General features: G+C 31.4%; 2 protein-coding genes across 2 annotated transcripts; one reads left to right on the top strand and one right to left on the bottom strand.

The window, feature by feature from the left end:
- Positions 1-390: 390 nt before the first annotated feature.
- On the bottom strand, positions 391-2,660 carry LOC106454944 (UPF0481 protein At3g47200-like). Its single transcript, XM_013897015.3, has one exon. It carries the CDS (start codon positions 2,103-2,105, stop codon positions 606-608), a length of 1,500 nt encoding a protein of 499 aa, XP_013752469.2. The 5' UTR covers positions 2,106-2,660; the 3' UTR covers positions 391-605.
- A 338-nt stretch (positions 2,661-2,998) lies between these two features.
- On the top strand, positions 2,999-4,192 carry LOC125594291. The gene is made up of 3 exons (XM_048770551.1): positions 2,999-3,262; positions 3,356-3,630; positions 3,715-4,192. The coding sequence occupies exons 1-3, from the start codon at positions 2,999-3,001 to the stop codon at positions 4,190-4,192; spliced, it is 1,017 nt and encodes a 338-aa protein (XP_048626508.1).
- The last annotated feature ends 13,212 nt before the right edge of the window (positions 4,193-17,404 follow it).

Raw genomic sequence — 17,404 nt, forward strand, 5'->3', positions numbered from 1 at the left:
ATTTTGGGGCTCGTAGAGCATCCCTCATTGAGCTTTTGTTAAAATGTTCACCCTCCTTCCTTTTCTTTTTCAAGATTCGGTTCATATTGATAGGTTTTTGTCAAACGCGTCATGTAATCCTACTTTGTTAAAGACATTGTTTCAGTCTTTGTAGCTGGAGACAAGTGTCCTGATATCGCCGACTATTTCAATTATACTGGGTCAGGATGTCACAGAAATATCACGTAGTAGTTGCAGTATTAGTAAACAAGTCTTTCGAGCATTTCAAAAATTCAACCACCAGCAATTGCATGGATTAAGGTGCAAAGCCGAGTATAGAGACGCCATTAGCTATAGGCGATCTGAGCTTTACAATCAAAGTTATTAGGAGTTCCAGATCATTCACGCACAGAAAACAAAATGCTATATTATAAAACAAGACAAATAATAAAAATTTAAGTACAGTTCATGTTTATAAAGACTCACTATAAATGAGTGCAAGCAATGGCAGACACTATACACAAAATATATAAACATAGATCACAGTTATGACTATGACGCTTTACTTCGAAAGATCACAGTTATGTTTACAACTCAACTGAAATTCAAATGCCTTTATCAAATGGTTACTTACAATGATGAAGATAACTGAGGCCTCCGAAAATAGTCTGGAGTACTGAAAGCAAAATAGCTGCCAAAACAGCGAAAGATGATAGAACAGTCCAAGGAGAATCAAAGTGAAGGTGCTTGAACCTTGCACACTCCACATTCCATCTGTTTGAAGTGTAATTGTTAATCCCTTCGAACTCTTCTTTCAAGTAACTATTACTCATGTCGAAGGCAACATCTTTGCAAATGAATTTGAAGAATTGAGAGACGTCACTCCCATTACCAACATAGTTTTGTATGATTCCTTTCTCACTAAGATAGGTAGCATCTGCCTCGTCATTCATCAGACATCCCATGAAAACCACATAGCTGGTTATATTGTTGGAACACTTTGTAGATAACTGCTCAAAAGCAACACAGTTTAGCAAGACCGAACTGATGAATCCATCAAACACTATTGGTGGTATGTGAAGCTCATTTCCGTTTAGTTTTATATCTAGTATTGTTTCTTCCCGCGAGCTTCTTCTCGGGACATAGCCACTAGTTTTCTTTGAAGAAGGTTGATAATGAGAAGCCTTGAATTTTATTCCCTGGAGGCGAAGTCTATTTGCTGAAAGGATCAGTCTCGAATCATCATAATGAGAATTTGATGGTCCTTTCTCAGGACTCTGAGAAGTACCATTTATGAAGTTCTTACGAATCAGATCAAGCAAATGTTGTGCTTCAAGGTTCTGAGATTTTGTTTTCTCAGCCACTGAAAGGTTAAAGAACTTGAATGCAAGTTTCTCCAGATTTACAGATATTTTTGATTCTTTCAAAAGTGTGTTGAGAAGAATTAAAGGAACCTGATTTTCCAAAAGCAGAAGATCACTCCGGATGGTGGAGAGGATCCATGGCGTTGTCAGAATACGATCATTTGGCGACTTCTTACTTGAGAGAACGTGTCTTGATATGAAGAAGAACAACATAAGAATGAAACAACCATCGAGGAGCATCATTTTGAGGAATTCCGGTTTTATAACTACTAGCTTCTCAGAGTAAGAGTTCCGGATAGCTGTCTCCATTTGAATTATTTTTCTACCCAAAGTGTTGGTATCGACACCATCTTTTGCCTCACCAAGGAAAAGTTTCAAATAACGATGTTTATGCTCCTCGAGCATTTGGAGATGCTCTTTCCCGTGATGGTAAGGACCTATTGACACTATCTCAGGCTCATAGCCCTTGTGATGGTTCTTCTTCAGGCTTTGGGGAATCTTGAATATGCTACACGAACCTTCCCCTTTTCTTTGAAACTTCGGAGATTCTGCACCAATATGAATGAGCATATTCATCTTTGCTAATATTTCTGCAAACTTCTCATCATCATCTTGGTAACTGATTTCATGCTTGTTTGAACTCTCTGCTTCATCAATATCTTGTTCGGTAACTTTTGGCTTCCTTGAACTATTAGCTTTTTCAACATCTTTATTGGGGCTTTCAGCTTTTTCAATATCTTGTTCAGTAATTCCTTGGATCATGTCTCCCCTCCCGAATAGAATTCTCAAAATCTTGTTAGTTTATTAAGTCTTATTAAAATGAGCTTTAGAAGTTTTTTAGGGAACAAAGGAAGGAAACTGAGATGAAGACTGTGAAGTGAATGCATAGATCGAGAGAGAGAAAAAGGAAGAGTCTTTCAGGTTTAGAAATTACCACGAAGCACCAAGTTTGTACTGGGAGTGATGATAGACACTATAATTGTTAGGTGGGAGAATAACTTCTTAGAGGTGGTCATCTGCTATTTGGTTAGTTGAGAGTATTTGGGCTTGAGAGAGTTAAGAGGTGGGTCATGATTAAAACATTAGTTGTTGTAGCAAAATTGCAATCATAATATTTTTGAGAACAAAATTTAAGTGGACGTTATAATTTGACTGGCCGAAAAAGTGACATGACAAAGATGACTTGTTTTGATAAGTCAAATATGACGTCAAAATCACCAAGGATTCGTTCTCAAGGACATGCTAACATGCCATTTGGGAGATCAGCTAACGAAATCCTTTTTCATTTAAATAAAGAGTAACCCAATTTCAATTCAATTAAATAACTTGAGAATCAAGTTCTCTATTTCCTACCGAGTTATGGATTAGGAAATAGGAAAGTCCTTAGTATTTAGGAGTTATCTAAATATCTTATATTTAATGTGTTTAGGACTTTAGATATATATATATATATATATATATATATATATATATATATATATATATATATATATAGATACCGAGTAGGGGAAGTATCACATAAGAGTTTGAGATTGAGACTTGAGAGCTTAGTTTTGAGTGAGTTTTTCTAAGGCAATAAAGAAGAGTAATTTCTTTGAGATCAAGTTACGTTCGATCCTTAAATTCTACATTTGGTATCAGAGCTTTAGGACGAGATGGGAGATATCATCGTTGCAACCGGGAAGACGAAAGACAGTGGAGGATCCTCTACAATAAAGTGTCCGATGTTGAGCTCCACAAACTATACCATTTGGGCTATCAGGATGAAGCTTGCGTTACAGATACACAAAGTTTGGGAGATCGTGGAAGGTGAAGAAACAACCGAGGGAGACAAAAATTGCATGGCCAAAGCTTTATTATTCCAATCTATACCAGAAAGTCTTATTCTTAAAGTTAGAGAACTCGATACAGCAAAAAAGGTATGAGAAGCGATTAAGACAAGGCATGTAGGGGCAGAAAGAGTCAAAGAAGCTAGGTTAAAACCTTAATGAATCGCGTTCGATCGACTCAAGATGAAGGATAATGAAACCATTGATGAGTTTGGAGGAAATCTTGCTGAGATTTCATCTAAATCCTCGGCCCTAGGGATAAGCATCGAAGAACCTAAACTCGACAAGAAGTTCCTATCAAGCCTCCCTCGTAAAAAATACATCCACATTGTAGCGTCCCTCGAGCAAGTATTAGACCTAAATACTACAAGTTATGAGGATATCATAGGTCGTTTGAAAACTTATGAGGAACGTATACAAGAGAATGAGGAACCACATGAAGATCAGACCAAACTCATGTACACAAACAATGAGGGTCCAAACCAAGAGTATCAGAGAGATTACAACAAGAACAGAGGACGAGGATGACGTTGGAATAACAGAGGACGCGAAAGAGGTTGCAATACGTGGAGAGATCCAACAAATATCACGTGGTATCGTTGCGACAAGATAGGGCACTACGCGACGGATTGCCCTGATCGATTTTTGAAGCTACAGGAAGCTCAAGAGAATACCAATAGTGAGACACATGATGCGGATGAGCTTATGATTCACGAGGTGGTGTATCTAAAAGAGAAGAACTGTCTACCAGACAAATGCGAGGCAAACTCCAGAGCAGAAAACATATGGTACTTAGATAATGGGGGAAGTAATCATATGACAGGAGACAAGAGATATTTTTCTGAGTTGGATAGTTCAGTCACCAGAAAAGTGAGATTCGGGGATGACTCACGCATTGATATAAAGGGAAAGGACACCATATCTTTCATAGATATGAACGGAGAGCCAAGGAAGATGACCAACGTCTACTACATTCCGGAGTTGAGAAGCAACATCATTAGTCTCGGACAAGCAACATAGTCCGGATGTGATATAAGGCTGCGAGGAGAGAATCGAACAATGTGTGACCAACACGGTAAGTTGCTTGTCAAGGCACAGAGATCACAAAATCGTCTTTATAAGGTATGAATGGGACTCAAGGCGCAGCTAAACTTAGCATATATCAGGGAATCAAATAGATGGCATGCAAGACTCGGGCATGTTAATCACAACACGATGAAGACGATGATACAGAGAGACCTAGTCAGTGGAATGCCGAATGTTAATGTCGAGAAAGAGATATGCCCTTCTTGTCTGTTGGGAAAACAAGTGAGAGGCTCATTCCCTCAATCAACTACGTTCCGAGCCTCGAAAGTATTACAGCTGATACATGGAGACCTCTGCGGCCCTATAACACCTAATACACAAGCCGGAAACAAGTATATTTTTGTGCTCATTGACGATCACTCGAGATATATGTGGATAATTTTGCTCAAAAAGAAAAGTGATGCATTCCAGAGGTTCCAGAAGATGAAGAGTATGGTGGAACAAGAGACGAAGGAAACGATATTGATGCTCAGAACAGATAGAGGAGGAGAATTTGTGTCCAATGAATTCAATGCATTCTGCGAAGACTCGGGTATAAAGCAACATCTCACAGCTGCATACAGCCCACAACAAACAGGGTGGTGGAGAGGCAAAATAGGGCTCTACTAGGGATGTCACACAGTATTTTAAAGCATATTCATATGCCAAACTCTCTGTGGGGCAAAGCCATACGACATGCAACCTATCTCTTGAACATGATATTGACGAGAGTACTCAATGATCAGACGCCACACGAAGTCTTCCGATCAAAGAAACCTAACATCCAACATCTACGCATCTTTGGTTGCATAGGATATGCACAAGTCGAGAATGTGCATCTTAAAAAGCTCGACGACAGATCACATATGCTTGTACATCTGGGCACAGAGCCTGGATCAAAAGCATATCGACTGTTGGATCCTGAGAGACAAAAGATAGTCGTCAGCCAAGACGTTGTGTTTGATGAATCTAAAATCTGGAACTGGAATAGAGATGAAACAGATCATAATGGCGACTTTAATGTTACTCTAGGAGAATTTGGAAACCATGGCATTGAAGGAATTTGTGTTGAGAACGATCAATTCGTAACAGAAGCTATAACTGATAATGGCGAACCTATCGTGAAGGTTCCCGAAGAGGAGAAGGTCGAAGGAGAGTCTAGTGAGGATGTAGCTGAAGAGATACCATTACAAAGAAGTGAGAGACAAGTCGTGAAGCCCAAATACCTTGAGGATTACGTTTTGCTTGCAGAAGAAGAAGGAGAAAAGTTATTATTGATTCTTAATGGCAAGCCAGAAGGCTTCGAAGAAGCAAGAAAGATAACGTAGTGGATATTAGCTTGTGAGGATGATATACAATCTATCATAAGGAATGAAACGTGGAGCTTAGTTGATCTTCCACCAGGAGTAAAACCAATAGGTTTGAGATGGGTTTTCAAAATCAAACGAAACGGTGATGGAAGTATTAACAAGTACAAAGCTCGTTTGGTTGCAAAGGGGTATGTTCAAAAGCATGGAGTTGATTTCGAGGAAGTGTTTGTGCCTGTTGCTTGTCTAGAAACCGTATGCTTGCTTATCAGTTTGGCGGCAACTAAAGAATGGGAGGTGCATCATCTCGATGTCAAGACAGCATTTTTACACGGAGAACTTCAAGAAACGGTGTATGTGATATCACTCAAATTATCCTAAGGAGTGAATTACTCTCTGAAATAAGATGTTCAGATGTAGTACTTAGGGATCGAATCCATAGAGACTCTAGGATTACACAATAGATTATGGTTTTGGAATAAATCTAGATTAAATGGTTTATAAGTTTTAGAGCAGTTAATGGAGTGGTGAGCAAGAAGTATATTGCTCGATTGATTTTTTTGGGGTTGTTAACAGTTGGGAGAAATAGTTAGATTCAGGTATATTCTCAGGTGTGATAAGTAAAACTTAATTTGGGTTTTTAGGGGTTTAATATTAATCATTTTTGAATTCAAACTGTAGATATAATCAATCTGATTATCTAATATGGATCTCGGATTTCAACTCTCGTATGTTAATCACGAGAAAGTGTCGATCGATTATTCGTTATGAATATCGATCGAGACACCTTTCAAAAAATCGATCGATAGGGCTATCGTTGCGTCGATCGATACTTCTTCCAGAGAGCTTTACGGATAGGTTTGATCTAAATTCTCTAACTCACTAAACCAACTCTCGTCTGTATCTAGTCAGTTAGATCATGCTAGTTATTTTCAGGTATTGAGTCAAGCAATGGCTTGATCCCAATTTATCCTAAAATCTAAATTTAAAGGGTGATCAATCCTAAATTTAGCTTTAAGCATAACTGGATGAAAGAATTATATTTCTAAACTCTCTAACAATTGTTGTTGTCAGTAATACATTTATCAACCTATTGAGAAACCAAAATCTAACAATAAAGACTACTCAGACATATTCATGGAACACATAGTTATGATGGTCTGAATAATACTTAAACAAAATGAGTAAATAGAGGAAGCAACAAAATGAATAAAACAAAGGAGTTCAAGATCTTCTCTGTTTTGCAATGTTGATCTATCTCTCTAATTATAAGCTCTCTCCTTTCAATGGTGGCCTCTTGCTGCCTCCAAACTAGGTCTAAAAAGGTCTCTAGGCAAGTCTGCCTCTAAAATGATTCAAAACCCTAATAAATAGCCTAACAGGCGGCCATGGACTTAACATGTAATTATTGAAACTTTTGTGAAATTTTAATTCTTCTAATTTGTCATTAACTCTCGGGTGGCTTCGCCGTTGATCGACATGAAGGGTTCATCATCGATCGTTATTCCTTGGTAACAATTGGTCGATATTCAGACAAATAATCGACCATCCAGCAAAGCTCAGAAAGTCTCCAAATAGCTCCAAATACATCATTTTCTTTCAGATAGTACTTGAACCAGTAATTTCTATAAATAGACTCTATATAGTAATAATATATCTTAAAACACTCATAAACCATGGTTAAAAATGGGTAAAATACATGGTCTATCAACTTTCTCCAGACTTACTCTTTTGCTTGTCCTCAAGCAAAACACAACAGAGCAGTCTCTCCGAGAGAGGTTTAAAAACATGAGGAACTCACATGATTTATAACTCAGAATCATCACCTCTACAATATTGCAATCCATATCTTAAAAGTCCTAACCATAAAAGCAATTTACACCATATCCTAGCTTAGCAACCAAATTCATCTAGCTAGCAACTTAAACAAATTTTGTCTAACATTCCCCTCTGCCAACCTCATTTATTTGCGTAAATAAAAGTGTAGGTTTACCTTGGGAATATCAATCACAGGATGCAAGGATTTTTAAACAAGTATCTGGATCTGCAGGTAAAAGTTAGTTCCTATCTTTTCTCTCTTCTAATTTCTCTCTTTAGTAAAAGTATGCTTATTGCAGGTTCATTGACCAAAATTGGACAGGCTTCCATGAATCAAGCCTTAATGGATGTTGCCACTAAGTCTTGTTCACTTCTTTTTGACCTATATCCAATAATTCATATGAATCAAACCTTGATGATTGCCGCCACCAAGTCCCGTTCGAATTCTTTTTGTTGGAATCCTTACGAAGCAAGCTTTAATGGTTGTAGCCACCAAGTCCTGTTCGGATTCCACCTAACTAACACATAATTAATATCATTTTTTTTTTTCAATCTACCTATAAATCTAAGGTCAAAATAGAGAGATAAAAAGTGATAAATCTACACAAGACTTTACCTTTCAGACTTGTTTGAAGAATCCAATCCCATGTATACCAAGCCACAATAAAAGCAGTTATGTCAAGTTTAATGTTGGAGGTCAACTTTGGTTCCTTCAAACAATCTCAGCAAGTGTGTGTTGGGGTCAAAATTGGTTACGATGGAATCAATATCTGAAAGTCCGTAAAAATCAGCAGGAACATTTTTACAAAAAGTAATCTTCTTAAAGAAATCTTTACGAAGAGCCTTGTGGTAAAATCTTGTTCAAATCTCAATCGAACAATTAAATACTGATTGTCCGAAGGCAACAGACATGTATCCAAATCGGCCATGGACAAGCTCAAGTATGGCCATCGGACCATGCACAAGCCAAGCTCGGTCGCTACGTAGCGATCGAGCTCAAGCCAAGCTCGGTCACTACGTAGCGACCGAGCACGTAGCGACCGAGCTCTCCCAAAAAGTCAATACGACACAAATCCATGTATTCTCGTCTACTCTTTAATACTATCTCCTGCAGGCCATGGCTAAACCATTCTATGTTTGTCGTCACTCGAAGTCATCAGTCAAACTTTACGATAAAAACCGCGGGAAGTTTGTTTTTATCGAAGAAACCGTAATAAACATTTCGAGTCGAAGACGGCCCAAGGAGGCCTAAAACGCAGCTCGAAGCCCACTTACGATTTCTTAAACCAAAAACCCATAAGCCGTATGACGGTTTATGCTTGGTTCGTAAGAAAAGGATAGATGTCAAGTTTTCGCGGATAAATCTGAAGTTTCCGAAGATAATCACGAAGATCGGGAAAATTGGAATATCCCCATTTTGAGCTATGACGGCTTAGGGGCAGGAAGGGAAAAGCATAAACCGACCTAGGAGCGAGTATATAAGGAGTCCTAGGCGAGAGGCAGAGGAGATGACTTTTTGAGAGCAAACTTAGCACTTAGAGCAATTAGGCAACTTTCCGTTTTTGTTATTTCGAGCTGCGACTCAACTAGGTTCTGCAGTCTTAGGTTATTATAACTTGGGAACTCGCCGACAGCTCTTGTAGCCGATGCTCCTACCTTGTTGTAAACGCTCATACGCAAATTTGGAATAAGACTTCTTTTTGCTCTCTTTTTACGATTTCTTATATTTTCATCGTTTTCATTCTCGTATTCGGATTGTTTGGGGACCTCTGGGATATTAGGGTTTTTCTAAATTTCCTAATTTAAACGAAAGTCGACAGTGCGAATTTCGGTTTCCACAGTTTGGCACTAGAAGGAGCAGGGCTACGGATTACTCTAACTCATAGCCGCAAAACGCTTGATCAAAACAATGTCTGGAAATACGAAAGACAAAATCGCAGTTCGCAACAACACTGGTAAGACAACTCCAGCAGCGACTGCTCATATGCATAACCACCATTAACATTAATTTATATATAAATATTGGTCAAATAATTATATATATATATATATATATATATATATTTACATACATAAATTTATAGTTTTAAAATTAATTAGTTTGGAAATACTAAAATATTGTATTTGTAAAAATAAAGATTTTATAATGAGAAAATATGAAAACAATGATAAAATATTTCTTTAGCAACAAAAACAATAGTAATTATTAAACATAAACAAAATTTAGAGTTGGGTTAATTTTTATTATTTACATTGAATTGGGTTACTAATTGAATTTCTTAAAAAGATGAAAATCAATACTATTAAAAGGGAAGTAGTCCTAAAAAATCTACTTATACAAGGTTGTTGCACCTGTATATTTTTTAGTCTAACCTATTGTATACAACTGAATATTAATAAATATCCCCTATTATATAGCAATTAAATAATATCTTCTAACATTTAAGTAAATCTCACCCACTTTAATAAGATCATAACAACATATATGAAATGTTTCAAATGGTTATTTTACTTAAATCAACTTCCTTCAATTTAACATATATACATATAAACGGCACCGAAATTTCAATATGTAGGGGTCATTGTCATATATACCATCCTCTTCCATTAGATCAAAAAATTTCTTACGAGATCAACTTTTGAAATATAAATGAGCCATGTCCTATTAAACATTATTGATCAAACCTGAAAAGTATTTTCCACCCAAAATTTTATAAAACGAATCAATGAAGTTTGCTAGGTCTGGGGTTTTTGGACCTAATTAGGTATTTAGAAAAAAAATTATTTGGGTTCGGATTGGTTTCTTTCGGATATGGATGGTTTGGACTCCATAATTCAAATACCTATAAAATATATGTTATTTTTTTTACGTAACGGGTATGGATCCGTTCAGATATTTAGGACTCAAATAAAACTCGATAAACATAAAAATACTCGAAACACGAAAAATATCTAAAATCTAAACAAATACCCGAAAAATCAGAAAATACTCAAAAGACCTAAAATTGTACTCGAAATTTGACCGAGGAACCAAAAAAAATACCCAAAATTGTATCTGAATACCCAAAAATATATTTTTAAAATTTGAATTTTTACTCGAAATCCAAAACTATAACCGCAAATTCAAACCAAAAACTCAAAAATATATGTATACCAAAAACATATCCAAAATACACAAATATATCTAATATACACAAACATTTTGGGTACTTTTGCTCCCAAACAGGTTTCAGACGCTAACAGAGACCCGTATTTCCAAAAACAAATACGTATTTTTCTCTGAACCCGACGTGAACCAGTATTTTCGAGTTGATTTTGGTTTGGTTTTTGGAGTCCATGTAAAATACCCATGCGTACGAGAGAATTACATAAGATTTATACAAAATTTCAAATAAACTAATTCATGAATTATATAAATTTTTTTAAAATTAGTTCTTTTATATAATTCGACTTTGTAACATAATAATGTAAAACAATCACAAAATACTAATTTATATCAAAATTTGCTATAACAAAAGAACCCGCGCTTGAAAGCGCGGGTCGAAATCTAGTTCATTCTTAAAAACTGTGTAATTGTCAATTATTTTGGCCGAGGAAGAAACAACTTATTCCGTGAAATAAAAAATGTATATTATGCCTTGTAACTTCTATAAGTTTGATAAATCTTAATGTGGTTCTAGAGTTTGATCCACATCATGGACATCTTTTTCATTTTAATTTGACAAATCGAAAACTGGTCATTTTAATTTGATAACTAAAAACAGAAATGTTTCAGTTAGAAATCGTCATTTAAAATATTATAGATCTTGTTTGAATAAATAATATAATTTTTGTTCAAAAAAAAAATATATTATTTCTTAAATATAGTAGAAGTTTGCTCGTTTGTAGGGATATTCAGTTGATTTCTTCATCATGTTTAGTATTTTTTTTAATATAAATTTCATATAAATGTAAAGTAAATTACTAAACCGAATCCAACAAAATATACCATAGATATACAATCAAATATAACTGCATGAAAAATATTGTTATGAAGATTGCAATTTGTTAATAATGTATTAATTTTTTTCTATAAGAGGTTGTTAGATTAACTAACAAATCAAATCTAATCTATTAAAAGAGAAGTACAAATTTAAACTGTTCCTTGGTTTTGCAAGTTATTTACAATGGCATGCCACTAAAGTTATTAATTAACCTACCTTTTAGGATTCTTTGTCTTTTCATCTTTAATTAATGTATTTCTAACATCAAATTCTAACTAAAAAATCATGAAAACAATAATTAATAAATATAACTTTTAGTATTATTTGTATTTTCCAATATATATATATATATATATATATGTGTGTTTGGAAATAATTAATTATACTAGAATTTAATCCGCGCGCCCGCACGGATGTATTTTTCAAAAATATGTTGCTGTTTGTTTTTCGTATCACTATTAGGATTGTGCAAAAAACATGAATCTGAAAAACCGATCCGATCCCGATCCAAAAAGGTAGTATCAAATCTGAACCGAAATTGATTAAATATTTGAATTATTCAAAATTTTAGTATTTAGAGAACTGAAACCGAATCTGATCCAAACTAAAATATTATGGGTACCCGAATATATCCGAAATAGATTTATATACTTATATATATATATATATTAATTGTTTGTAGATTTAATGTATATAAAAACATCCAGAATATAAAAGATATTTTTAAGTTGGTTTAAATACTTGAAAATATATACAAATTGTCAAAAGTAGACATCTAAAATCGTTAAAGTGTACTCAAAATACCAAAAATACTTAAAATAATTATTAATTCTCTATCCAAATATTTAAACCGAATCAATTTATATGTTAAGTTTAGGTATTCTGACAGATGTTATTCAAATTTATATGTAATATATTATTTTGCTTATAGATTTTCAGAAATTTAAAGTATATAATGAATTTTAAAATTTTAAAAATCATTTAAATGGATTATCCGAATCCGAACCTAACCTGCAAAGATTCGAACCGAACCCGGATCAAAATTTAGAAATATCCGAATGGGACTAAAATCTTTGACCCCGAAAATCTGAAATCCAAAGAGACCAGACCGAACCCGAATGAGTATCGTAACACCCATCCCTAGCCACTATTATATATCATATATGTATCATCATATAATTAATCGTATTTTATACATACCATCATATAAGTAATCATATAATTAATAATATTTTATAAATATCATCATATAAATAATCATATATATTATATTTATAAAACTTAATGTGAAATATAAAAACCATAATATAAGCTGTTGTTTAAAATTGAGCTTTGTATTATATTTTTCTTATATATATTGAAAACATTTTTTTGATAATGGTTATTGGAAAACATTTTAGTAAAAATCAATTTTTGAATATATGTATATTTTTTATTTGAAATATATATATAAAATTTATTTTAGACAAAAGATGTTTTAGGTTATTAGATTAGACCATTTTTGTATATTTTAAAGATAGTCTAAATATATAGTTTCTCGTAATATAATAGAATTCACATAAGCCCATTAATACTTTTTTTCTTAATATACTGCTATTCCAAACAATATAATGGGCAATTCTCATAAATAGACTATTTTCAAGTTTTGGTCATAAAAGTAGACCACAAAGAGAAAAATGACCAAAATATTTCATTTAATAGGTAAAAATACCCTAATACCCTAGATATATAAAATAAAATAAAATAAAAAATAATAAAAATTATTAAAAAATAATTGTTTTTTTATAGTTTTAGATAATATGTTTTCAAATTCGAATTTTTTTATATATTTTTTTTAAAACATTTTTGTTTCGAATTTTTTTAATTATTTTTTTAAAATTTTCTTTTTGTAATTCGAAACTACTTTTTGAAACTATTTTTAAAATTTTTATTTTCAAGTTTTTAATATTTATTTTTTTATTTTATAAAATTTTAAACTTCAATCCCAAATCTCCACCCCTTAACTCTAAACCCTAAGGTTTAGATTAGTTAACCCTATAAGTATAAATGTATATTTACCTCTTTAATGAAACATTTTGGTCATTTTGATTCTTAGTCTATATTTGTGACCAAAACTTTTTAGTGCTATCTTTGGGTTTTTCTCCAATATTATATATTTTTTAAAAAAATGTTATTTATGATTCTAAATAATTTTCAAAAGTACTTATATTTTAATAAAATAAATATTATTTTATTTGTTCGTGCAGATTATTGTAACTAATTAGGAAGGCATCCGTCATGTTTTAAGGAAATCATGAGATAAGAGAGCCAGAAAATATCTACCTTGAAGAACAAAATACGTGGGAAGAAAGTTTTTTTTTTTTTGGTAAAATGTTAAATATTATACCAAGTTTTTAAGTTTGCGACAGAAATTACAAAGAAAACTAGTAGCGGATTACATAAATTAAACTAAACACCAGCGGAAATTAAACTAAACTAAAAAGATTCAACCCGCAACTGGAATTCAAACTTTGATTACGAACATGATTTGAACAAAGATCTACATGTAACTAAACATCTTTAGCTTCGCTCGACCACCTCTAAACCGGTGCATTCCGCTAAATAGTTCAGTTATCCTTAGATTATCAATCCCCGTTCTCAACCATTGATAGAAAGCATTCGAGGGTGGCGTTCACCAAGTTTCCTTGGTTGCCGGTTCATCTTATGCCATCAACAGAGTAGCTGGATTTTGATGATCTTCTCACGCTCACAATCTCAGCTGACATCAAGCGCATAGTTGAGTGAATAGACCCGAGAGTTCAAACTGAAACAACCGGACTGGACGCCATGGCGTGAGCACTCAACACCTAACAAGAAAGTTTAGGATGAAATAATTAGGTAATATCCTGTTGCTAAGATCTGTTGCTAAGATTGCGCGAGAGATTCTTGCTGTTAAACTTACGATTTTTACATAGATATGTTAGTTAGCTAATTATTGTGTCCATATCTAAAATTTCTATTTTATGAGCGTGGTTTTCAAAATTGTATGGTTAATTAAACCAGCTGGTTTAGGAGACAAACGGGTCAGGAACCAAAATTGTAATTCTACTCATTTCGATTTGGTTAATGCTTTATTCATATTTCCAAACAATCTGATTTAAATTCCTATACTTGTTTCCAAACAACTCAAATGTGTACTTCAGTTTTAATAAATAGATATATATCATAATTAAATACATATTAATTAACTTACCTTTTAGATTTTTTTTTTATTTTTAATTATCTACCTAGCTTATAGTTAATGAACAATATTGTTTTAAAAGCTATATAATTATATTTTTATTATATATAAGTAATAACTAAAATAAAAGTCACATAAAAAGAACCATTTATATAATATATAGATCAATATATAAATATATTATGTTACATATATTTTCATATAAATAATAGTCCAATGTAAATTTAGTATGATAAATGCTGGAAGTAGAAAATAATAGCACCATATATTTTAAAAAATAAAAGTACATTTGATCCATAAAAAAATACAATTTGTACGGATATACAAATCATATTCAAAAAATATTACTGATATAATTGATGGTTTATAAGATAAACATGTTTAGAAAGGTCATACTAGACAATCATTTAAACGAACAAATTTTAAAATATAGATTATCGCTTATACAAATAAATATTTATTTATAAAAATAAAAATAAACATCCGCGCGGTGTGCAGATCAAACTCTAGTAAACTCTTAGAATACGTTTTTTCACGGTTGGAACAAACCTAATCTATTAACTAAGCACATAATATATACCTTATTAAGTTGAAAATGAATATCCTACATATAAATTTGTCTAAATATGTGAATGTCACATTTTTATAATTATTATAAACTGTTATTAGTTAAGTTTTATATAGTCACAGTCAGTTCTATTTTTGGGTAGAATTTTGGGTGAATGTTGGTTTATAAAATGGGATAATGCATATAAACTAACTATACTATAAAAATAAATTAGGAATGTAGTCAACACCACAACTTTGGTTTGTATGCATTTTTTTTCTAAATGTGTGTAAAATAGTAAATCATAAATTAAATAGTGATTATTTTTGATTTAGTCCCACAACAGAAATTGTCTTAGTTTACTTTATATATTATATTCACAATTTGAATAGGTCCAAAACTTAGATGACAACATTATAAGTAGATAAAAAATAGGACTCTGAATTAATAGATTAGACTAGATTTTGAGCCGCGCTTTCAAAACGCGAGTTTATTATGTTTTTTTTTTCAATTGAAAATTATTTAGTAAATGTCATATTTTCATATATTTGTGTTTTATTTTATAGAAGACTTAAATTTTTTATCTTTATTTATTGTATCTAATATATTAAAACAGAAGTCATAACTTCTTTTCATGTGTGATTTTTTTAGTTTGGACCTTCTTAAAAAATATCATATTTTACATAAGTTCATTATTATATCTTTTAATATCTTTATCTTTTTATTTGAAATACAAATGAATATATTTAAAATGTTCTAACAAAATCTTTTTAAATCTTCTTAGAATCTTTTTAAATTTACTTTCAAAAATTAGTTAGTTTTACTTTAAATTATCATAAAATATAATTAGAAATTAAAATTGAATATAGTTTTGGTTTATAAACGAAATTTTAAATAAAATGAAATTAATTAATTTCAAAAATATATTTACCAATAATTTTTAAAGATTTTGTTAGAAATAAATATTTATTTCTATTTTAATTTTTTCAAATTTGTTTTCTAATAAAATAAAAATCATGATTTTTTATGAGTGATATTTTTATTTGGACCATCATTTAAAATTTATATTAAATGTATATCACTAATGCTAATATATATAATGTTTTTAACTACTTTAATCATAATATCTTTTATTTAAAAAAAAATAAAATTCTAACAAATCTCTTGAAAAAGATTATAATAAGATCTTAATTGTCATAAATTAAATATAAAAATTTTCAACTAATTTTGTAATTAGTAATGAAATAATACTAAAAGAATAAAATTATATCCTATTTTATCAATTTTATAATAATATCTATCATTTTTAAATAAAAATGTTATATTGAACAAAATATGATAAAATTATTTTAAATTGGTACGTTAACATATTTTATTTTCATAAATATAAAATATATATGCTGACAATATAATATGTTAGTAGAACGGGTTAATATTAGTAAACTATATGATACATGTATAAAAATTTAACTTATCTTAAACTTTTTAATATACAGTAATTTATTATATAAAATTAATAAACATTTAAAAATTACTAAAAAAATCTAGCGATTTGAATTACGGATCATGATTATAATAAATTAAATACAAAATTGTTTTCATATATGTTGTTTCATGCATTAAAAAAAATTAGTTTAGTAATCAAATACAAATTCAATAGGACAAATATATAATAAGCAACATATATATGTGATGATTTTAATTTACATCATGAAAATATAAAATTATTATATTTGGCATAATTATACAAACATTTAAATATGTGAGTAACATTAAAAATATATAATAATTATGTAAAACAAATATCAATATATATATAAATGTGAAAATATATACCGCACGGTTGTGCGGGTGGAAATCTAGTTTCATTTTAAAAGATTATTTATGTTTAAAAAATTAAACTTTATTTCTTTAATGAATTAAGTTGGTATAACTCTGATAAATTAATTTTATTATGTGGTTAATATTTTAATAAAAAAAATTTATACTTTTAATAAAGATTTATACTTTTCAATGAAAAAATTCAATTTTTTATGAATGCTTAAATTATATTAAAAAAAATAATAATTAAAAATAGTTGAAAAAAAAATATTTGAACTTGGACTCAATAGCCTAAAAGAAAAAAAAAATGTGAGAATTGGATCTGATTTCTTAATCGCCCAAATGGCCCAAGAGAGATATAATGTGGGCTGGATCTGAATAAAATGACCCAATATAAATGTTTTATTAATATTACTTGATTGTCCTTAATGAAACATGCAATGTTAGTAAAGAAGAAGGCATGCTAAGGTA

Source organism: Brassica napus, assembly GCF_020379485.1.
Source record: "Brassica napus cultivar Da-Ae chromosome A5 unlocalized genomic scaffold, Da-Ae chrA05_Random_37, whole genome shotgun sequence".
In the NCBI taxonomy this organism is placed as follows: Eukaryota; Viridiplantae; Streptophyta; class Magnoliopsida; order Brassicales; family Brassicaceae; genus Brassica; species Brassica napus.

Coding starts and splice junctions, on each gene's coding strand:
- LOC106454944 (XM_013897015.3), bottom strand. CDS start 2,105: ATGATCCAAGGAATTACTGAACAAGATATTGAAAAAGCTGAAAGCCCC.
- LOC125594291 (XM_048770551.1), top strand. CDS start 2,999: ATGGGAGATATCATCGTTGCAACCGGGAAGACGAAAGACAGTGGAGGA. Junction 3,263..3,355: donor AACTCGATACAGCAAAAAAG/GTATGAGAAGCG, acceptor GATCGACTCAAG/ATGAAGGATAATGAAACCAT. Junction 3,631..3,714: donor GAAGATCAGACCAAACTCAT/GTACACAAACAA, acceptor TTGGAATAACAG/AGGACGCGAAAGAGGTTGCA.